Source organism: Salvia splendens, chromosome 5 (genome assembly GCF_004379255.2).
Source record: "Salvia splendens isolate huo1 chromosome 5, SspV2, whole genome shotgun sequence".
NCBI classification, from domain to species: domain Eukaryota; kingdom Viridiplantae; phylum Streptophyta; class Magnoliopsida; order Lamiales; family Lamiaceae; genus Salvia; species Salvia splendens.
The window spans coordinates 34861858-34886488 of record NC_056036.1 but is presented as its reverse complement, the minus strand read 5'-3'; the positions used below and the strand labels follow the sequence as shown (position 1 = coordinate 34886488).

The 24631-nt window shown below is 38.4% G+C and overlaps 1 protein-coding gene and 1 pseudogene across 3 annotated transcripts; both read right to left on the bottom strand.

Moving 5' to 3' along the window:
• Positions 1 to 22: 22 nt before the first annotated feature.
• LOC121804179 lies at positions 23 to 7707 on the bottom strand (annotated as a pseudogene).
• LOC121805534 (E3 ubiquitin-protein ligase RNF5-like) lies at positions 7382 to 9081 on the bottom strand. Of its 3 annotated transcripts, XM_042205430.1 has the most exons (3): positions 8847 to 9079; positions 7899 to 8644; positions 7382 to 7694 (listed from the first exon to the last, which is right to left on the bottom strand). In XM_042205430.1, the coding sequence occupies exon 2, from the start codon at positions 8620 to 8622 to the stop codon at positions 7900 to 7902; it is 723 nt and encodes a 240-aa protein (XP_042061364.1). In that variant the 5' UTR covers positions 8623 to 8644; positions 8847 to 9079; the 3' UTR covers positions 7382 to 7694; position 7899. The 3 variants fall into 3 exon arrangements, with proteins under 3 accessions (XP_042061364.1, XP_042061365.1, XP_042061363.1); XM_042205431.1 differs by having other exon boundaries at positions 7382 to 8630; positions 8847 to 9081; XM_042205429.1 differs by having other exon boundaries at positions 7382 to 8644; positions 8847 to 9077.
• Between the last annotated feature and the right edge of the window lie 15550 nt (positions 9082 to 24631).

Genomic DNA, 24631 nt, shown 5'->3' with positions numbered 1-24631 from the left:
AAATCCAAAAATGCAGTCCAAATCTTGGCCCTAGGATTAGATGATCTAATGAGTTAAAAAAAGAAAGAAAGAGAGAAAGTACATTGTGGTGTAGCATGCTGAGTTCTTGGGTAAGACAATGTAGAGAAGTTGAACCTGGCTAAACTTTGTAGCCAGAATTGATACAACCAACAATTGAGTTCATCAAAGCCATCAACACGATGACAAATGGTAACACACATTTGGCATGTAAAATCAAATGGTTGTTCTATTTATATGAAGAAAAGATGTCATGTGTAGGTATAATTATGCTCATCGGACAATCACAGTTACTTGCTTTGCTGTTTCGTCACAGTTCTCTGAACAGTGGAAACACCATCTACAAATTTTGTCCAGAAAAGAACGTTGGCATTGTTAAACATGCCTTCTTTCAAGGAGACTACAATGAACTGCACATTGGGGGGGGGGGGGGGGGGGAAGAAAAAAGAAGGCATCAGATTCTCAGTGTGAAGAATATGATTTGAATATAAAGATGAAAATCAAAATAGACATGATTTGAACATAAAATAATGATTGATATGTCAACGTCAATAAACATCCTTGAGACATATCAGGTATGGTCAAATCTGTTCTGGCTGCTCTGAAGAAACAGGAGAATAAGCAATAGAAGCATGAATTCTAACCTGAGTGTGGAAAGTGAGATTTAATCATTCTTCCGATGTTCTGTGTGTGGCTTAAATCAAGAGCTGCATCAACCTGAGACACATTTCAGAAAGGATAGGTTGGATCATGCACATCGGTTTATGTAGAATCTAGAGGTTTATGACAGTCTTAAATAATGTCTCAGTAGTGGATAGGAAGAATGAATAGTGGTTTGAGAAAGAAATTTAAATTGCTTGAGCAGATAATTCAAGTTCAAGATACATGTTATACATACCTCGTCCAATATATATAATGGAGCTGGTTTAAAAAGAAGCAAAGCCAAGATTAAAGAAAGCGCGAGTAAAGATCGCTGTCCCCCACTGAGTTCAGACAAAGACTGTTTCCAGACACTCCCAAAAGCAACTCGAACTTCCAAGCCATCAAGGAAGCTGCCTCCTTCTGGAGACTCCAGCTTGGCCATTGTGCCAGGCAAGAGAGTAGAAAATATTGAACCAAAATCTCTGAATAAAAAAAGCACCAAGTCAATAACTAAAGCTAGTATGGTTACAGCTTAATAAATAGGAGAGAAAACTAATGTGTCAGTTCGGAAGAAATTAAATTTCTTTATTCAAGAACTTGCGCTTATTGTAAATTAAATGGGTACTTGCTTGTTAACTTTATTCCATGTAACCTTGAGCGTCTCCTTCTTCTCATCAAGCTCTTCAATAACCATTTTGATTTTTGACTTGTCATTCTACATAGAAAATGTAGAATAAATAAAGGCAGAACAAGGACGTAAACTTTTATAATTCACATTGCTAACCTCGATTATGTTCTTTTTAGATAGCAAATCATTGTACTCATCTTCAGCTTTTTCAAACATGGCCATGACCTTTTTATTCACCCTCTTCTCTAGACTGCAATAGGAAATGAAGATATGGAAACTATTAGAGGAATTCTTCTTCTAATTGAATTGTATGTTTACCAATATCTTGCTTCATTCTCACCCAGATTGCTCAGCTTCCAGTTTCTCAAAGTCTTCCCTAGCCTTAAGGGGATCGCGGGACTCAAAATCATAATCTGATCCAGCTTGTCCAAAAAGTTGCTTCTCGGATGCAATCCATGCATGCTTTTCAATCATTTTATCAACCTTCATTGCATAATCTTTCTGATCCATCTCCATGCGTTTGACCTAGAGCCAGAAAGAAAAGTGAATTTAGCTTGTCTAAAGAAGCTGTTCCAATTACCCAAGTAAATGAATTACCTCATTTTCCATTCTTTTCCTCTCTAGATTGACTTCACTAATTTTTTGCTGGATATCCTTTTGCTTCTTGACAATACCACTTATTTGTGAACCACATTCCTTGATCTTCCTGCTGGCCATGTTGTGCTCAGCTTGGACCTCATCACGAGATTTTTTAATAGAAGAAATCTGAAAAGACAGAAGGGACATCACTTCTAGTATTTCCTTGCAGGAAGAGCACTGTTATAGAACACTTAATATCTGATTTGGTAAGTGGTATGTACCCTGGTTCTCTGAGAATCCAGTTCGGAACTAAGATCCTCAATGTGCTTATTCAAAGCTTCTAATTGGCTCTCCAATGATAAGCATTCTTTCTTATTTGCTTCCATCTCCATTATAAGCCGCTCTCTGTCAGTCTCATGTCGCTAATGGTTCACACCAATGAAACAAGAACCGTGATGTAAGTTAGTTGACTAAAGCAGAATTAATGTGAGATATAAGATGTTCAATAATGCATCAGGTCAAATAAATAGCCAGAAACAATAAAAAAATGAGTTTATGGGGCTCATAATTGAGCAAACGGAAATAATACTTGCATACGGTTATACAAATTTGCACGAAGATAATATATATGGATATACCATGACTACTCAAACGAGAATAGTTAGTTCTTACTAAATTGCAAGATTTTTATGATTGATAGAACATAAGAGGTTAATCATACTGCCAGAGTCAGCTCAATGCCCAATGTCTTATGACCAATCAAGCTAATAAACTTCAAGATAAAATTATTTCCAATATTTTGAGGGTTTGGAATGTGTGGGTTCATGGTAGAAAGTATCTCAGGTACAATGGTGAACATACCCTGAGGTTCTCTGAAGCTGCCTGCATCTGGGTTTTGATAGCCTTGATCTTCTTCTCTAAATCCTTAAGCCTACTCTCCCTGTTTCCAGCATGGTCATGGATCGACTTCTCAAGAGTCAAGGGATGACACTCTGGTCGCACATTCATCATACAGAACTTTCTTGTCTATAATTGCTGATTTTGCTTCAGCTAGCTTCTCCTCTGTACTCTGTACCCACTCCCTGAGCTACATTACAAGACAGAGTTCATGAAATGTTATGCATGACAATGAAGTAGGAATCAGATATGAAAATATGTAATGGAAAAAACCAGAAGAATTGAGTTGTTCTGCAGTAAATAAAGATTGAGGCTCAACCTGATGGTGCTCAGTTTGTTTAGCCCTGTCCTCTAAGAGCCTGAGCTCATGCGACTTGAGTACCAAATCTTTCTTAAGGTTTTCAAACACTCTTTGATGAGGAAGAAGCTCATTGATCTGATGCCAATACATTGATGAATTAGAGTTTAGATTAGGTTGATAAATGGGAAACATCAAGTGTAGGTTTGTGAGACATTCATTTCTATTGCAGTTCGGCTGAACCTCAAGGTCATTTTCATAACTATTAGGTTTAACCATCTTTTAATGTTTAATAAGAGAAACTCAATTCAATCAAGATTATTACTATTACATTTACACTTCTTTTGAAAAGACACAAAAGTTGATGAAGGTTCAAAATAACCTTAGCTTCAATTTCTGACAGTCGCTTTTGATGAGTAGAGAGTTCCAATTCAACTTCTGCCAAAGCATAAGCTGCCTCAACAGTTCACCTCCACCTCTGGAATTATGCAGAGTTTGAAAATGTATATATGTTACTCTGACGGTAGACCGTATGAAAAACAATAACATAAAGAAACTAAATTGTATCATGATGTGGGTAAACAAGAATTTTCAACTCCATAAAGTAGCATCACTTACTTGCGACTACCACCGGTCAAAAGTCCATAAAGAATTCTCTGGTGAAGGCTACCTACAAACCAAGCAATTAGGTCACAGATGAGAATATTAAAGGAAAGAAGAGAAAAGCACACACATTTGAGGTGTGGCATTGCATAGACATGTCCACAGTTCAATCAGTGCCATAATCAAAAGATGTTATATGTCACCTTTCATCCCATTCCTCGTCATCACGACAGCAACAGAATTTGAATACAAGTGCATCTTTGAAAAGTAACTTGACAATTCCAACAATTTGAAAGATGATACATTATGCAAGATGCAGTGGAGATGTCAATGAGATTCTAACATCACATAAGGCTGTATTTGCAAGGAATATCAATACAGAAAACTTATTCAACCAGGTCTGTCAGAGAAGCTACAAAACATCATACTTCCCATGTCTCTTAAAAATAGAAACTCTTTCCTTTTTGCTCCGTTTCTTAACAATAGAAACTTTCCATTTCAGGAGATTATCTCCATAAACCACTACCTTTTCTTTTCCTCTCTCTTACTTTACCCATTTTTTCTCTTCCTCTCTCTTACTTTACCAATTTTGCATTAAAACACGTGCCATTACAAAAGTTCCTATTTTTAAGAAACGGATGGAGTATAAAGTAAACATACCTCTCTTGCAGCATCAATTGATTTGCAAACAAATATTGATCCAAACACATATTCCATGGCACTCTGCATAGCATTGATATGTCTCATAAGGGTATAGCTCATAAATATTTCTACTTCACATTCTACAGGAAAAAAAATTGAGAGGGTGATTGGCTGAACTTGTATGCAGTATGCACCTTCACAGCGTTCAGCAACTATTTTTAAAAAATATTCAAATTGTTGTATTTCAACAATTAAGAGTGCTCCAACTTTTTTGAAATATTTCAGAAAACTCCTTCCTACAACTTTACAATTACTAACTTCTTGCAGGCTCAATCATCCAACTTAAATTTTAAAAATAAAAGCTAGCAATTTATAAATTCTAAAAACTTCATAGTATATTTTTGGATACACTTAGTCAAGCACCCTTTTAATATTAAAAGCAGATTCGTCAAATGAGAATGTACTTTCTATTATGCTTGCACAGTTCGGAATAGAGTCCCAAAATTCTGACAATCATAGAGAAGAAAAGAGCCACCCAGAATATTGTTTTAGTATACTAGCAAAAATAAATACCTAAAGGTGAATAACAAGATAAACCAACTAAAATTGAAAATAAAATCAATTTTGCTGTCTAGGAGCTTACTTGAAGTTCTTGGTCATATCCGACCAAAGAAAGTGCCACAGCGGCATTACCTTGGCCTACCTGCAAAAATGAAAATAACATGTTTATTGACATAACAAGTCAAAGATAAAACACATCAGAGAGGCGGGTTGCATATTAACCAATTTAACAGCAGCATCTTGGATTCGCTTTGAGATGGGGTGGCTCTGGATCTTGTTTAGAGGAATAATTGTGACTCTCCTCTGCAGACCACCCTTCTGAAGAAGTTGTTTTCCAGTATTTTCTGTGTCTACAACAACATTAAACAGCTTTCCACCAGCAGCTACCTGAACAAGAGTTCAACAAAATCAACTAAGACCTTGAGATCACATCAGAGGAAGACATCTAAAAGAAACAATTTGAACTACCACTTGTCGAAAATACAATAACAAACCTCTAAGGCAACCGCTGCAGAGCCATCCTTTACTTTAATTAGTTTTGCGACCACACCTTTCACCCTTGACCGATCAAATTTATTTTCTGGATCACGGTAATTGAATTCAACCCTACCCAATCTTGAAGAAACCTCACGTGCTTTCCTTTCAAGTTTCTGCACCGTCTCTGACTCAATCATCCGATCCTAAGAGCATTCAGCAATCCAAATGAGGCAAAGATGCATGCACCAAGTAGTAAATAACCATGTGATACAATTTAATGAAATGTACCTTTTGGAGTGACTCCATAAGGGTATCATCATAAGAAAGAGATTCGAGTTCCTTTTCAACTGTTCCAACTTCTTTCCTCTTGGCATTAAGCTCATTCTCAATAGCAGCAGCTTTTGCAGATGTAGACACTAATTGAGTTTTTTTCTCCTTCAGCTCTTTGTCAACATGGTTTATCTGATTTTGCATCTGTCTCTGACTTTCCTACAGCTTTCTTGGCATCTCCCAATTGGTCTTCGAGGCACTTCTCATCATTTCCACTGCTCTTACCTGTCATTACACCCTGCAGCATTACATGAACGTTATACTGAGATCTGGTATAAAGTAGTACTAGATACTAATCCAGAAAAGATTCAACAATTTACTTGGAATTCTTTCTGATGCTCATCCAAACTATTTGAAAGCTCCTGAAAATTTTTCTAATATCAGAAGTTCCATCTTCAGCAGTTTTTATAGCCGCAAAAATTGCAAGGACAAAACCCTCAAATCGTTGCAAAACCGCCCTGAGAAGTTCCCCAATATCAGAGACAACTTTAAGAAACCAAACGCAAGAACTAGTACAACGAAACGCTAGAAATCCCGCGTACCTGACGTGTTACTGTAATTTCAGGAGAATCCTCGTAGCCAAGAGGGCTACAACTGCGGTCAGAGTTGTCAAAAACAATCGACACAGTGGCCTTGGTGATTCCAGCTTGACCAGCTCCTGCAAATTAGAAGCCCTGACCTGTTGGAAATTGGTGATGCCCAGCACAAAGCATATTGAATCAAGGATGTTCGATTTGCCGGAGCCGTTGAGGCCTGTTATAGCGTTGAAATACGGGTCGAAGCCCGGAACCACGGTTCTCGTTGCGTAGGATTTGAACCCCTCGAGACAGATCTCCTTAATGTGTATTTCCTCTCTCAATTGGAGGAATTAGGGGTTGAAATTGGGAACAGTCTCTGGAAGATTAGGGGGAATTGGCAAGTGGTTTCACTGAGAATTGAAATGCTGAATTTTGGGGGAACGAAAATTTAAATCTTTTTCCTAGAGGCGGGAAATATTTCATGTATACCAAAATTGCTTTCCGTGGGCTCTTTTATGGGCTTTAGTTTCTGATTTGGGCCTAACAGTAACAGATGGACCTATATATATGTACAGTAATTATTTAAATTACTGTTGTCTTAAGTTTCTTCTGTTTGGAAAAAAATGATTGATCGAAATAATGAGTTCTGATATCGATACATCTTAGATCACCAAATATTTGGGAGCTCTTCTATTCAATCATTTTTCTTCTTCTTGTTACTATATATCTCGTTCAGGCACATCTTCTCGTCTCTCGGGTTAGTATTTCTTATATTTCCTCGTCTGCTATTAAATTTTTCATAATACTGTTGCCCACCATAAAAGGGGTTTTTTCAGTTTTATGAGTCCATTAGTTAAGTGTCCACGAAAACGGTAAGGGTGATTTATCAAATGTGGTTTAATTACTCAATACAGATATCTGAACGAAAATTTTAACAAAATTTAATTGTAATGAATAGACTTGTTGAAAATTCGACATGTTTAAGGAATGTAAATGTAAACAACACATAAATATCAAATCCTATTTTAATTACTGATATTAGTTAGACATTCAATAAGTGAGTTTTCAAGTATAAAATCAAGGTTGTTCACAAGCTTATAAGAATAGAAAAAAAACTACAAACTCCAAAGCTTTCATTTATTTGATTCATTCACTTTTCCTTCACCTCAAAAGTAAACTAGCATCCTATACTTAAAACATTTGAACTTCATAGAAGAAATAAGAATCTATATGAAACATTGAACCTTGTATCACAAGGGCTACCAACATAAATCAAACAAGTGAGTCTAGAGTGCTGTGATTTGGAATACAACTTATTGAGCTATACAAGTATCAAATGCAATAGAAGCTAAATTCAAGTACCTATCAACAACAGCAATGCCAATGCCCTACAATTCAAGACGCTGTTAACGACAAACATCAAACTGCTAATTATAGAGCCCTATAACTCTCAGATGATGCTTCACCTCGCCACCAAAACTCCAAAATGCAATATCCGTTCCTTGATACACCATGCATACATATAAAGAAACTTACCAAACACAGCAATTGATTGATAGCACTTGAGATGTTATAAAAATGAAAGTTGTCTAACAAAAAAGTAAAGGATACAATAAACACAACTTGCATAGAAGAAATGCACTAACATATATTACTACAGGCAAGGAACAGAGATTTGAAATTCAAGCTCCAACTGATGATTTACCTCAACTCCAAATTAAAGTTAAAAGCACACTCAAACCGACCACCAGCAATAGGAGCATCAGGGTGGAATCCGCTTGCTGTTGCTGGTTTTCATGATGATGGAATCCCTGAGCATGCGCACCATGGAACGTATTAGGATACCCATATGGAAAACCATGACCTGCTCCATACAGGTTTGGATTTGGGAATCCATTCACTTGAATGTTAAAGAACGAAGGTAGTAGTCCCCCAAGTCCTGCAGAAAATGTGAAGTTTCCAAATCTAGCACTCGCCACAGGTGCAAAACCACCAAAGGGGCCGAAGCCTCCCGTAAATCCATATCCTTGCTGTGCAAATGCATTGGCATTAGCATTTGGATCAGGTGGAGGAGCTGTTTCAGGCCTTTGACCCGTGGGACGATGTGGAATGTCCGTCCCAGGAATAGACTTGGAGCGAGGGTCGGTGGAATTCTTTCCACGGCCATATAAAGGAACCAACTTCTCCTCTTCAATAAGAGCCTTGCAAACGGGGCATTCATGTGAAAGAGAGTGGATGTGAGTCCATTTGTAGAGGCAAGGCCAGCAGAAGAGGTGACCACAAAGAGTAACTATAGGGTCTTGAGCCAAATCGAAGCAAATATTACACTCAAAATATCCAGCATCGCTATTGTTATTGCTGCTGCTGCTGCTTGCAAACGAAGGGCTTGGGGGCTGCCTATTCATCGATTCCCCAAATCCTCCCTCCATTTTTTTACCTCAAAACACCAAACTGCTTATGAAATTTCGAACAGATAATTAAACCTCAAATCGATAATAAATTCAATCCACAAATCAAAACTAAAATTCTAATCCAAAATTCACAAATTTGTGATCAAGTTTCAACTATCTAACATGATAACTGGGTCTTTAAATATTAAAATAACGGATAAATTTGTAATCGTTAAAGTTAGCAGATAGGGAGAGAGAGAAACCTTAACCGGGGAGAGAGCCCACGCTGAAAGATCGAATAGAAGATGACCGATTTATGAAGGAAAACTTGGGGGAAAGGAACGGAGGAGTAAATGTTAAACTGGAGAAAAGATATTGTCACACGTTTGTCAAACTTTCTGGGTTTGGTTGAGTACTAAAGCAGCTGCAAACACTGTTTAGGTGCTATAATTTGAATTAGGAATACGAAATTGGTGAACATGTCAAACATGGAATTTTCTTCGATATTGTCATAGATACTAGTCTATCATGAAGGGCGATAAATTATTTTTGATTCGTATGTTTGTGATTTTTAATTAAAAGATATTGTTTTTTAATGAATAGATAATCATTTAATTCACTATTCACATGAAACTGTTAAACTATATATCTAGTATTTTCCGACCTAATCCAAAAGATCGTGGGTGTCTGGTTCGAGTTCGGGTGTGCTATTTATCGAAAAATCGGAAAGAATTGATAGAGTACTTCTTAAAATTTGGGTATTTCGAGTATCTAAATTTTGGGATCAGATATCTGAGTTACGTAATTACGTAAGTATCCAATTTAGGTGATCGGGTAACCTATAGTAATTAAGGATCAGGTTTTTGTTTTTTGGATTTTTGAGATCGGTTGTCCGAAAAGATAGTGTCATATATATGCGGGTACGCGATTTGAGATCCCTACATCTACATTTTATTTATCAAGTGCAATATCAAGTAGTACTATAATTTCACCCAAAAAAATAAAATCTGTCATGCGTTAATTGTAAACAATCCATTCTTTGTAACTTTTTGACATAATTTTGAAAGTTGTATGACATATTTGAATTTGATCTGATTATATACTCTTTCCGTTCCATAAAAATATGGACATACGATATGACACGAAAATTAAAATAAAATTGGTAAAGTAAAAGAGAGGTGGAAAATGATAGTTAAAGTAGGGTTAGTGGATCGTGAGACCCTATTATTATTAGTATTTTAATTGTGATATAAGTTGTAAATAACCTGATGTATAAGACTAATAAATTATGATAATTTTCCATAAATGGAAATGCCCATATTTTTATGAGACAGACGAAAATGAAAATTGCACATATTTTTTTTAGGGGTAGAAGTTCCCTTAAAAATATTTAACCAAATTGTACAAACCAAATTTCAAAGGAAAAATCTAAAACATACCTAATAAAATGAATTTTGAAAATCAAAAGTTAAAAATCAAATTGAACCGACTTCAACTTTTGGCTCTGGCTCAGTTTGGATATTTATTTGGCCCTAGTTAAGAAAATTGTGATTTTATATAAGCCACCCAAGGACTTCATTTTTTTTATTGAATAAATAAATTAAAAACTGAAACTCTGGTTTACATCATACACTCGGGCATACCCGAGAAAAGTACAAGCGAAAAGCCACAAGTCGTTTAGAAAGAAGAAACATGGTGGAAACCAAGAAACAAAAAACAAGGGGCAAGGCCCCAACAAGAACAACCTCAGTTCAAGTCACCCATCGAAACCCAGAGTGGGCGGGCCTCGTTAAAACCCCTTGGGGAAAAACCCCATGGGATAAAACTCCCCAAGGGGCAAAAGAGTACCCTGACGAGTGACTCAAAGTGCAACGAAGACAAAACATCCGAAAGAAGTAAACACCATCGTCTATCCAGAAGGTGGAGAAGAAACTGCTTGTGTGGGAAATGTGAGTACAAGATGTTGTAGGTAGCTTCTTTGATCTCAAAGATGACCCTAACTGCATCCCAGGTCTTCCCATCGAAGATAACCTTGTTCCGCGTTCTCCAAATGATCGCCACTGAAGCCATGAGTGCAATCCTCTTCGTCATCTGAACAATCTGTGAACCTCTGATCTGCCATCCTGCCCATTTGATGACACTCCTGATCGTCGTCGATCTCCTCGCGATGCCAAGCCACAGCATGATCTTTCCCCAAACAGCCCAAGTCTTCGGGCATTTGAAGAAGAGATGGTCTGTTGATTCCTCCTCCCAACGACAAAGCTGACAAGTAGGGTCCAAGTTCTCCAAGAAACGGAGGCGATCTAGTGTGGAAAGGCGTCCTCGAAGTGCAAGCCAAGTAATGAACGAGTACTTAGGAGGGACATAGTCCTTCCAAACATACTCAGCCCAGAATCGTCTCTCACCTCTCGGCCTAAACCACTCATATGCCTCATGAACCCCTTTTCCCGCGAACCAAGAACTCAAGAGTGCTGTGATCTCGTCTCGGGTGTATCTGTCCAACATCCCATCCCGGATGGACAAAGAGCTTCTTTATAAGCATAGAGTCGTTCTTCTTATGCACCTTCATTTTTACTTACAGATGTTGTGGAGATCAACTGAAGAAAGTATTCTATTCATTTGCTTGAAGCATGTATAGTTGGTACCACAACTGCTTCGGCTAGCTTGTTTGACACCCTCGAAAACATTGATGATAAAAATAATTAAAGTAAATTGAATTATAAATCTAAAATATATAGTATAAATCAAATAAATATCATCGCTAATTTAATCTATCAATATATAGATACATAAAACCATTAGAAAAGAAATATGATCAAATTAAATAAAATTTGTAAAGTAGAATCGTTGATTGACTGGATCTCTCTTAAGTCATTTGTGTTTGGTTTTCTTCTTGAAATTATTGACTGTGATACACAGATACACTAATCGGGCGTAATACTACCCAAATGAAGAACGAAGATAAAAGTACAATAAATTGAATTGAAATAACAAACAATAATCGAAACTGTAAACCGTGAATATGTAAGCTGAGTCGAGGAGTCCTCTTTCCGCAAGACGAGATACGCCCCGGTAATGCTCTCGGATTGGTGTGTCGTCCCCAAAGATAAAACGACTTCGTCTTGTTCGTTGCAGCACCGCAAACATAACAAGCTCCGGCGAACTGGATGATGGTGAGGGCAGAGCTTCGACGGAATGTGGTTGTGTTGTGGAGAATGCAAGGGATGCATGTCCATTTATAGGCCAAGTCCACTCATTTGAATTGATGGAGTCAACACCCATTATGTGTGTCATGATGGCTTGACTGTAACCGCCGGGGGTTACAAGCCGTTACAGACGTTACAAACTTCAATCATGGAGCATGAACCTGGACGGATGTATCTAGACACCTCTCACGTAGTTGTTCATTCCAGAAATGTATCTGGACGACTCGATCAATGTGCACGCATTCTACGAAGCTTTCTACATATGCTCATTTGTCACATTATTTTATCTACGTGTCCAAAATAAGATTAATTAATTAATTAATTAATTAATTAATTACATATCTCCATATATCGTGACATACTTTAATATATTATTTCTCACTCACCGGAATCGGCTTAGAGAAAGTGAATATATCACAATCATCTACTCAGAGCGTAGATCGATTATAAATTATTTAATTATTTTTAAAATTAAATAATCTGTCACTTGTACGACCCGGTCAATTGCGTTGACCGGACTACGATTCCAACAATCCCTCACATGAGTGGAAATAGTCAAATGCAATATGCACGCAGACACAAGCTCAACCCTCAAGAGATATGTAAGCTTAAGGATAGAGAGTTTTTGGCTTTGAACCATCCATAGTCAACACCATCGGATACACAGGCGGACTAGTAGCGCGATGCTTTGAACTATTCCTCCACGGCGTGCATCGAGACAATGATGTCAACACTTAAACACCTCAACACATCCGTTCTCACGTTTTGTGTCCATTGCGGCCTTGGACACCACTTTGGATTCATAAGTGTGTTATATGAAGCGGCCACACTTCACACTTATATAGGTGATTCCTAATCGAGAATCTTGCCCTACTCGGTCTCCTTGAGAACTCAATCTCCTCGAGATCCTTAGGAGTCATTAAATGTCATAGACTCAACCTCACCACTAGGCAAGTTTTTCAACACTCTATTGCTCTCTAGAAAATAGATGTGGATGAGTGTTCACACGAACTCTCGTAGCTTAGTTTTCCCATTGAACCAAGTTCTTGGGATCTCCAATCATAATGGTTGGGTTACCACTATGATAGTTCTTTAGTATGTGGATTTCAAACCCATTCCATCTAGCAGTTTATTCATTTGATCACGGTTTAACCCTTTGGTTAGCGGATCCACTAGATTATCTAATGACTTTACATAGTCAATTGTAATCACCCCCGTTGTGACCAAATGTCTCACAGTATTATGTCTTCGACGAATATGTCGAGACTTACCGTTGTAGAAGCCATTATTTGAACTTCAATAGCAGTTTGGCTATCACGGTGAATCAACACTGGAGGCACTGACTTAGACCAACAGGAAATATCTTCAAGGAAGTTCTTAAGCCACTCGGCTTCTTCCCCAACTTTATCTAAAGCTATGACTTCCGATTCCATGGTTGATCGGGGCTATGCATGTCTATTTCGTGGATTTCCACGAGACAGCACCATCCCCAATAGTAAAGACGTATCCACTTGTTGAAAGTGGGTCTTTATTGTCGGATATCCAATTCGCATCACAGTACCCTTCAAGTACCTGGGGTATCTCGAAAAGTGTAGCCCATGATTTTGAGTATGTAATAAGTATCTCAAAACCCTTACTAGAGTTCTCTAATGCTCTTTGCTTGGATTACTCGTGTAACGACTCAACTTGTTCACAACGTAGGCAATGTCATGTTTAGTGCAATTAGTCAAATACATAATGAACCCAATGACCCGTGCATAATCTTCTTGTGCAACGGACTCGCCCTTGTTCTTGCTTAAGTGAACATTGAGCTCTATAGGCGTCTTAGCCGACATGCCATCATAGGAGTTGAGTCTCTATAGGACTTTCTCAACATAATGAGATTGTGTCAAGATGATTCCTTAATGTCATCGACTAGACCCATATCCTTCATGTCAAAGTTTCTTTTTAACATGGGTTGCGGGTCGTTAATCACTTGGGTGTAACTACCCATGATTAACATATCATCGACATAGAGACACACTATAACGTATCCATTATTAGTGTTCTTAATGTAGACACATTTGTCACATTCATGATTTTAAATCCATTTGATAACATCACATTATAAATTTCAATTGTCATTGGAACGACGCTTGTTTCAATCCATAGAGGGACTTAGCCAGTTTGCATACATTTTTTCTTGTCCAGGTACTACAAACTTTCGGGTTGTTCCATATAGATTTCATCTTCAAGGTCACCATTTAGAAACACAGTTTTAACATCCATTTGATGAATCTCAATATTATGCACAGCAGCAATCGCGAGAAACACTCGACTTGATGTAATCCTCGTTACAGGTGAATAGGTATCAAAGCAATTGTACCCTTCCGTTTGCTTAAAGCCTTTGACAATCAGTCGGCTTTATATTTACCAAGTGTGGTTTAGCAAAATTGAATCAATTTCGCTTTGAACAGTTTCTTCTCAATGCAGCCTGTCTGAGCCAGCAAAAGCTACTTTTATTGACATTGGTTCTTCATCCAACATAAAAGCAATGTAGTCATGACCAAAAGACTTTGGTATTCTGATCCTACTGCCACGTCTTAGTAATGTATCATTTGGATCGAGCCTTATACGCTTGAGCGATTTTGGCTCTTCGTCCATTGATTTAGAACTAGTGGTTTCATTCTCAATTCTCTTTTTAGAATTAGATACAATATTTTCCATTTCTTTGCGAGGAAATATATTTTCAAGAAATATGTTATTCCTTGACTCGATTGTTGTTCCTACGGTCACAGTCGGTATTTCAGACTTGTAGACAACAAATCGATATGCACCACTATTAAGTGCATACCCAATAAAGATGCAATCAATCGTTTTAGGACCGATTGTAACTTCTTTCGGCGGAGGAACCATCACATTCGCCAGATATCCCCCACACCTTGAGGTATTTATAGGATGACTTCTTTCCCTTCCACAACTCATAAGGAGTGACATTCTTATTTTTTAGTGGAATTCTGTTTAGGATGTAGTTGGCTGTCTAGCTAGCTCCCCCTCATGTTTTGGGGCATCCTAAAACTTATCAGCAACGCATTCATCATCTCTTTAAAAGTTCGATTTTTTTGCATTCTGTAACACCATTAGATTATGATGAATATTGAGCAGTCGTTTGATGAATTATATCATTTTCGTTGCATAATTTCTCAAACGAGGCTATGTATTCGCCTCCTCTAACACTTGGAATCATTTTGATTTTATATCTTGATTCTCGACTTTGTTCTTTTTTTTGAACGCTTCAATTGCTTCATCTTTACTTCTTAAAAGATAGCAATATCTTGTGCAATCATCTATGAACGTGATAAAGTACTTTTTATCACCTCTAGTTTGCATAGTTTGCACAAACTTTAAATCACATACATTGGTGTGAATTAATTCAAAGAATTTCGTGTTCCATTCAACAAAATGAAACAGTAACTTAGTCATTTTTGCCTAAAGACAAATCTCACATTTGTTTGAGTATTGACTTCATTTATCTTTAGTAAATCTAAGTTTACTAACCGTTTTATATTATTAGGACTCACATGTCATAATATATAGTGCCACAAATTTGAACACTAAGTCAAATATGAGGAAGTAGTAGCATTTTCATTACTAGCCAATGGCTTTTCAATACGGCGATAGTCGTTACACTTTGTTTAAAAGACCCTCGGTTACATAACATTTTCCGATTGGTTTTCCAAACTTATACACAAAGAACTTATTAGACTCAAAAACAAGTATTGATCCAAAACTAGGTTCTTGTGTATGTTGTTGGGGTTTGAAGCCCCTTGCACAGCGGAAGACTTGTACAGAACAAATAAATCAGACGTAGGATCTATTTGACAGATTATGAGATTAATCTATTCACATGTTAACACAGAATTGCATGCTAGAACGCAAATAGTTCATGCTTAAAGAATATAAATCCTAAAACATGAATTCCACGATTTAGAGTTACCGATTTGATTCTCCAAAGAATCATCGATTGCTCGCGCCTTCTCCACGATGATCTTCAATACTAGACCATGGATCTTCTGACTACTTCCCAAACTGTATCTCGATATCAGGGTGGGTTGATCTTATCAAAATACTAGGACTTGAATAAAGAGACATAACTTTCTAACGGAGGAGAGCTGAAAAACTCACGGAGGAGAAAATTAATTAGATAATATCGTCCCATTCTTTAATGTGGGAATGGATGAAATTTTCATAACAATTAAATCTTAATCATGTCTCCTTTATTCTCCTATTTATATTAAGTTACATATTGAGCCCAGTCAAAGATCTATGGAAGGTTTTGGATATGGGCTCACCCCAATTAGCTTTTTACTAATTAAATTGAACCCACAATTTAATACAAGCTTATATTGGAATATTACGAGCAACCACTACAGAAGTAATATTGACATCTCCATCCAAATCTTAAATTACAAGTAATCCGGGTTTCCATTTTATTTATTATTTATTTCCCGCGCTTAAGATATGAAATGTACATTAATTAATTAAAGTCTGCTATGGGCTTAATTAATTAACATCTTATTAATTCAAAGAGTGGACTTAGCAAGAAACACTTATTTGTTATTCATGGAATAATTAAATTCCAACTGGCCAGTTTCCGAATAATAAAAACCTTGTTCAAGCTCCTCTTGAGGACATTATCAAACGAGAATCACCACGCGCACGATTCAACATAATAGCAATCCTAGCACCGCTAGATATTAATCATCACTACCCAATATATCAGGATTATTTGGTTGCGAAAAACCCGCACCTTTTGATAAGTCAAAGTAGTGCATAATCAATACCGTATGCTCAATGTTGACGTATGTAGATTAAGAAATAGTATTTTATCAAGACCTAGTCTTTCAGTAGATAGCATAAAGACACGTCTTGCTGTTAGATCCATTCAGTGCTATACCACACCAACGTCGTCTTATTTCAAAAAGGCTTAGAAATAATCGGACTGACATTGCAACCTCTCACGATAGGTAGTCTAAGCCTATCTGGGCTGTGACATTCTTCTTTTTCTTTTGCAAAGCATTGCATAGAACCGACTGTGTTACCTTAAAGTGGACGACGCCCATAACCTGTAACGCCCGTACTTTTTATGGAAGATGACGCACGTAAATCGAGGAACGGTCGAAGGAATTATATTTGGAACAACACCAAATATTATAATTTTTTTCGTTGGGCGTTTTTAATCGTTGTGAAGACAAGATAACGAAATTTAATGAAGTTCCCGTGTTTTTTTTTAATGAACGAGGGAAAATACGAAAAAAAATATATAAAAAGTATGAATTTATTTTGGTTTCTCCAAAATAAATTTGAAGCCAATTAAAAATGAACAACTTGTTTTTCTAATCACCCTTTTATGTTGGGCTTGTATTTCTTTTTAGCCCATTAGGAAATAATTCTACATGCAAGCCCAAGCATGAATTTAATTGATTTAAGCCCAAGCCCTTTTCTTCCTTTTTCTTCTTTCTTCTTCTTCTTTCTCCCCCATGACTGACGGTTTTCTTTCCCCCATGATCGACGGTTTTCTTTTTACCTCCCCACTTCCCCATCAATACCCACACCCCAAAAGCCACCCCCTCACTTTCACTTTGCAAGAAAAAAAAAGAGAAGAGAGGAGGAGAAGTGGCGAGAGAGAGAAGCCGAGAGAGGAAGCGAGAGGGGAAGTTTTCACATCTTTGTCCATTCACCATCAAGTCCAACCATTTTTTTTTGGAGGTATACTCCCTTCTCTATCTCAAAGCATGAGTTGTTATTAGCTTTGCATGCATATAGTTTGTTTTATCCTCCATAACCGAGCTAGGTAGAATTTAACGTAGAACCTTCCGAACGATCGCCGCGAGTAACCGGAACTTAGAAAGAACTTAGCTTTAGGTTAATAAAACGTGTTGCGAGCCTTTGCGGGGTGTTTTCGGGCGGTTTCGGAGTGGTTTCGGAGGAGAAGGAGTCGCCGCCGGCGACGGGCAGGTTGAGCGTGGACGGGGGATGGAGGATGTTGAGCATTGGACAGAGACAGTATTCAATAAATGATCCGGTTGCTATTGTGTCTTCATACATAGTAGTAGCTAACTCTCAAATGCTTCCGCTATGCCAAGTTTAGGAATTTCTTTGAGTTCCTTTGAATTGTCAAACTATGTCATTCACGTTATGTACCTTCGGAATTTGGAACCCTGTTGATAAATGAAATTTCGTATTTCGACCGATATGTCGTACTTCTTTGATTGTTTCCCTTTCTTCCCCGCTTCTTAATTCCCCCACTAGTCACGATTCCCCGTGCTTCCTATCCTTAGGAAGCGCGGGCGTGACAGAATGGTATCAGAGCCCGGTTTTTCTTTCCTCTCTGGCCCGAGAGTCTTTTTCAATCTTAGTCTAGACTCGTTTCGCTAGACTATGAGGTTGTGAATTGAAGGCTCAACATCCCGACTCGTCACACTCAACCAAGAAAGAGGTAATATATTTTTATGTGAAAATTTTTATGAGAAAGTTTTGGAGAAAGAAAGACGAGAAAATTTTTGATAAAGAAAGAGGAGAAAATTTTTATAAGAAGGAGGAAGTAGAATCTTTCTGTGAGAGATTGATTTCGAGAAGAGTATTTGCTAATGTTGAGAAAAGAACGAGTTTTGATGAGGGACGATGGATTGTTTGTTTTTATATGAAAGATGAAAGTTGATGTTCAAGTATATATTGAGTTTTGGATTCAAAAACTTGTACTTCAAAGTTGAAAGTGAGATGTTGAAATATTTGAGAAAAGTGTGAGTTTTGAAGAAAATGGTTGTTTTGAAAGTAGATGTGAAATGTGAAAGCACTGGGTTCTGGGAAGCGAAATGTTGGGTATTATACTTGTTATTTGAGGTATGAATGACTTTAAATGTGATATTTGTTGATCTATGAGGTGGTGAAATGTGTTGTGAACTTAGAGTGCCTAAGACTAAGCTAGATGAAACGTGCGCGAACCATAGTTGTAAGTTGACAATTTATCCATCGCTTTCCCGAGCGATGAAAACCAACGAGAATCTGAAAGTGTGGGGTGAATCCCTAATGTGTCAAGGCACGACGAGGCAAGGAGAGCGAGAATGCGAATGGAGGTCGGTGGACCAGTGAACTTTTGTTATTTCTTTGGAATGACGCGAAACGTTAGAGCAAGCTTAGTGTGTGAACCATTTTACTATTTTCTATCGTTTTTTTCGTGAACGATAAGGAAAAAATGCGAGGAAGATTTCAAGAAGATGAGGATAGAGAAGATGAAATGAAGCTTCAAACACGAAAAAGGTGCGAGACAAGAAGAACTGATGCTAAGTGATGTAGCTATGCAACGACAAGAGATCATACTCGTGATGCAAATTAATATAACTTTATCTCGCATAATTTTGCTAAAAGTAGCAACACGATGGAGACGACCTTTATTGGAGGCAGAGAAGCACACGGATGATGAAAATGTTTTAAGAGAATGTTGTTATAATATGCAAGAATATTAAGAAGATATGGCCTTTGATTGACTATAATTATTCGGTTGTAATGACGTGATGAATGTCAACTTGGAATCCACGGTTTCTTAAAACGATGTTACCATGTTCGGCCTCAGAAAGACGAGCGAAGGAGTGTGACTTTCGTAGCTAGAATGAATGATTTTAATCAACAGTACTTACTTGGATTCTAAGAAATATTTTTTTTGGAACCTTTCAATTAACGGTGAGCCCTCGTCTATTTAAGACCTTGTTCGACCCACAATTCGCAAGTAATGCCCATTATTTCTTTTCCTATATCGAGTCATGACTCACTTGCAGTTCTTAAAAATTGGTGCTGGCCTTTGTAACTTTGGACATCTTGATTATTAGTCTTCTTTGATTCATCTTTCGTAAGGACAATATTTTGACCTTATGAGCTTTCGTTATTGAACTTCATTCCTAAAGTTGTTTGCAGTTATGACCTTCAGTATGATCACATCTCCATACATGTTTCTTCAAAGGATGGAATATTCTTCTTGGAACTTTTGTACACCTTTTTATTTCGTAAATATGCATGTGGCAAGTTCTTTCTTGCAGAAGTGAAATTCTTTTTAGCTCAGCTTCACTACATATATTGTTCATGCAATGATTTTTCTTTCTGCAACACCAAGTGAAGGCTATCGTGTTCTCTTTTTCCTTAATATGGTTGATCTAGCCGATTTTCCTAAAAGTTCACTTCACGTTGGTTGCAAACCTGTGAATCCATTGATGTGATTTCATTATTCAATAACCTGATGTCGTCGAACCATGATCAGTGCTACATCATGACATTTGTCTATGCTTCTAAACCCTCCCACGATTGATCATCTCATGTCATGACATGTTTGAGCCATCATTCATTGATGCTGATATTTTGCACATTGATTTGACAATTGAATATCTTATTTGGCAGCCTACCATGGAAATTGAGACTTAATTCAGTTTCATCATGATTTCATGACCTATCTCATATTCTTTCGAGCTCTCATCAGAAGTAAATTCTCAAGCTCTATGGATTTTATTTGATACCGTTTAAACCATTTAAATCTCAGAATGGATGTGTTAAGTTCAATGGCTTTAGTCCTTGCTTTGTTTACAAACCAATTTTCTCAAGTTGGTGATGAGATTAAGAAGAGTCGAGCTAGAAATGTTGTTCTTGTTTTCTTGATCAATTCTGCAGCTTTTTTTGATTAAGACACTTTCAGCAGTGTTGCTACAATTTTTGAAATCAGTTCATATCCAAGTAAGACTGCTTGATCAATTTTCGAGTTCTTGATACTAGACTAGGAGAAAAGGGTGAGATAGAGCTTATCGAATGCACACGGGGGAAAGAGTTTCTATAATCAGATATGCATAAAAGTGATACACCAACTAGAGGCAACGATATAACCACGAACACGAGGTGTTAAATTTTCTTTTTCAGCTTTTACATACCGCTAATAGCGAGTTGCTAAGGGATCGAACATTATGCTATACCTCTAGATATTGGATCTTGAGCTACAAAATGTGGTGAAAATGCGGGCGTGACGTCTCGCCGCGCTCAACAAGAGAGAAGGTAAAATGTTTTTAAATGAGAAATGTTTATGCAAATGATGTTAGACGTGATGATGAATGGAGTATGATTGATGATAGTATGAGATGAGCAAATTTCAGGACGAAATTTCTGTTAAGGTGGGTAGAATGTAACGCCCGTACTTTTTATGGAAGATGATGCACGTAAATCGAGGAACGGTCGAAGGAATTATATTTGGAACAACACCAAATATTATAATTTTTTTCGTTGGGCGTTTTTAATCGTTGTGAAGACAAGATAACGAAATTTAATGAAGTTCCCGTGTTTTTTTTTAATGAACGAGGGAAAATACGAAAAAAAAATATATAAAAAGTATGAATTTATTTTGGTTTCTCCAAAATAAATTTGAAGCCAATTAAAAATGAAAAACTTGTTTTTCTAATCACCCTTTTATGTTGGGCTTGTATTTCTTTTTAGCCCATTAGGAAATAATTCTACATGCAAGCCCAAGCATGAATTTAATTGATTTAAGCCCAAGCCCTTTTCTTCCTTTTTCTTCTTTCTTCTTCTTCTTTCTCCCCCATGACCGACGGTTTTCTTTCCCCCATGATCGACGGTTTTCTTTTTACCTCCCCACTTCCCCATCAATACCCACACCCCAAAAGCCACCCCCTCACTTTCACTTTGCAAGAAAAAAAAAGAGAAGAGAGGAGGAGAAGTGGCGAGAGAGAGAAGCCGAGAGAGGAAGCGAGAGGGGAAGTTTTCACATCTTTGTCCATTCACCATCAAGTCCAACCATTTTTTTTGGAGGTATACTCCCTTCTCTATCTCAAAGCATGAGTTGTTATTAGCTTTGCATGCATATAGTTTGTTTTATCCTCCATAACCGAGCTAGGTAGAATTTAACGTAGAACCTTCCGAACGATCGCCGCGAGTAACCGGAACTTAGAAAGAACTTAGCTTTAGGTTAATAAAACGTGTTGCGAGCCTTTGCGGGGTGTTTTCGGGCGGTTTCGGAGTGGTTTCGGAGGAGGAGGAGTCGCCGCCGGCGACGGGCAGCGGCGGACAGCCGCGCTCGACGTTCCCGGTGCGGATGACGGCTCCCAGTGGCGACGGCGGCAGCAACAACGCGACGGGAGGCAGCAGCGTCCGGTGACCCCGGCTGGCGGCGACGCCATGCGCAGCCCCTTCGCGGCAGCAGCTCTCGGCGAACTCAGCGACGGCGACGGGCTGAGGACGTCAACTCCTCGACGACGTTGCTGCAGCGGCGATCCCATCGATGGCGTCGAGCCGGAGAGAGGGCGACGGCGGCGTACCTTCCGTCGGGAAGGGGCAGTCGACGGGAAGGAAGGAAGAGAAAAAAAAACGACGAAGAGAGGGAGGGAAGAGAGAGAGAGAGGGTGTGTTGGAGAGGGAGATGTTTTGGGCCTTTGTTTTTTTTAGAAAGTAGGCCTTTTATTTTAGAAATGAATTAGGCCCTTGTTTGTTTAAAGGAAGTGGGCCTATTAAATTAAATGGGATGTTTTGGTTGTTGGGCTTTTATAGATTAATTGGAAGATGGGCTCACTATTTTGTTTTGGAGGTTTTAAATGGCTAAGGAATTTAAATCTCTCGGCCCGGTAATTAAAGTTCGATCGGAGGAAATTATTTAATTAATTTCCGGAAAAACTTTTTGAAGGATGAATAATTTAACTAAGTATGAATTAATACTTCTTTTTTTCCAACGGTGAGTAATTAAGGAAAATTTAAATAAGCGCTTAAATAATTTTTAGAAATTATTTTCGATGTGATGGAAAATACGAGGAGCCAACGAAGGAAAGAACGGGCGTAAGCGGCCGACCGGCGTCGCACGCGACGCCTTGGGCAGCCGCCGAATAACTGAAAATGCACGAAAACCGAGAAAATGAATTAAAGGATTTAATTAGAGTGCATGCATTCTAAAATGGTTTTTGTTACCGAGATTGATATGAATTTTATGTATTTTCCGAGAAGGTGGTTTGCACGCACGCTAAAAGTCAGAACGAGGAACTTTTTACGGAAATCCTAAGCTTTTGAGGTGGGCTCTATTACTTAAACTCTTTTATTTGAAATGATATATTTACGGAGAGATAAGGGCGGTTTGAATGTTATGTCATGCCGTATTTTATGTTTTGAATTGCCTTTCTGATTGTCTACTAGGATAATGTCCTACTAGACTTTGATGGTTAACGAATTCGGGTCTGACTAGGGAGTGAGTCCCTACTCAGACTAGTGCACTGATGGGGATCGTGAGCCGTCCTTTGTGGTCGGCCGGTCCAGTGATCGAGTTTGTGGCCACATTCTCGTTTCACATGATGGTTCAGATATGGTACATGATGAAGGATGATGATGATGATGTTTGCATGCGCATGCACCTTTTTAAGGAATGATTTAGTGTTTCTCGGCCTTTTAAAGTAAAACCCGAGTTTCACTCAATGATGGCTTGACATATCTTAACGATGAATGTATTCCGGGCATGAGTTCACTGAGTGCATCAAGTACTCAGCCCCTGCATATGTTTTCCCTATGTGCAGGTTGAGTGTGGACGGGGGACGGAGGATGTTGAGCATTGGACAGAGACAGTATTCAATAAATGATCCGGTTGCTATTGTGTCTTCATACATAGTAGTAGCTAACTCTCAAATGCTTCCGCTATGCCAAGTTTAGGAATTTCTTTGAGTTCCTTTGAATTGTCAACTATGTCATTCACGTTATGTACCTTCGGAATTTGGAACCCTGTTGATAAATGAAATTTCGTATTTCGACCGATATGTCGTACTTCTTTGATTGTTTCCCTTTCTTCCCCGCTTCTTAATTCCCCCACTAGTCACGATTCTCCGTGCTTCCTATCCTTAGGAAGCGCGGGCGTGACATAACCAGTCTACTAAGCAAAAGACTTAGACTTTGATTGCTTCTTATACATTTAAATGTTTATAAAATATCTTATAAATGCACAAGCAAACACAATGTAATAATATACTGATCCTATTCGTGCGATACTGCTCGAATAATACTGAATCGGGTTAAAAGTGGATTGTAGAATTTTTCGTATACAAGCAAGATTATATTCGCGCGAACTTGCTCGAAACATGCTTTTCAGTATACCAAACCTAACATGTCCCGGACATGTAGCACTTCCTTCAAAGTGATTGTCACGCCGGACGTCTTCTTGAGGACCATATCTCCAAAGTTGACACATTTGGATGAGGCTTGGTTCCCCATGTTGAGCTTCCTCCACACACGTGGGCAGTAACGCCCGTGTCGATATACCAACCACATTTGTTCTCGACATGGTTGACTTCCTCACTTAGCACGGCGGCTATGTTGCATTTGGCATGTTTGATGAAGTTGGATTCACCAAACTTCTTGGTTGGTGGCTTCATCTTGGAGTCATCTTTCTCCCGACATCTGTACGGGTGCCAAATGTCTCCCGATATTTTCTAAAGGACTGGCGTGTGCCAAATGTCTCCCGACATATTCTAAGGCTCAGACGGGAGCGAAATATCTCCCCATGTCTCCCGATGAACGGGAGACGTCCCTTGTGACCAATGGGACACGCACAAGGACCCTGTCCATGGGATGACGGGAGATGTCCGGTAGGACTTCCCGACCATAGACCTTCACGAGGTCTCTCCCCTACATTGGATTCAATCGTGTTGATCCCAAATGCTTCAACTCTCGTGTGGACCTGACGGTCCCAACACTCAATCCATTAGAGGATTCCATGGAGCCACATGACGTGGAACCACTAGCTCTCGTGTTGGCCCCTAAGGCCCCTACACACGTATTAACCCCGA

Bases quoted from the DNA above. Each gene is read 5' to 3' on its own strand.
- LOC121805534 (XM_042205431.1), bottom strand. From the start codon at position 8,622: ATGGAGGGAGGATTTGGGGAATCGATGAATAGGCAGCCCCCAAGCCCT.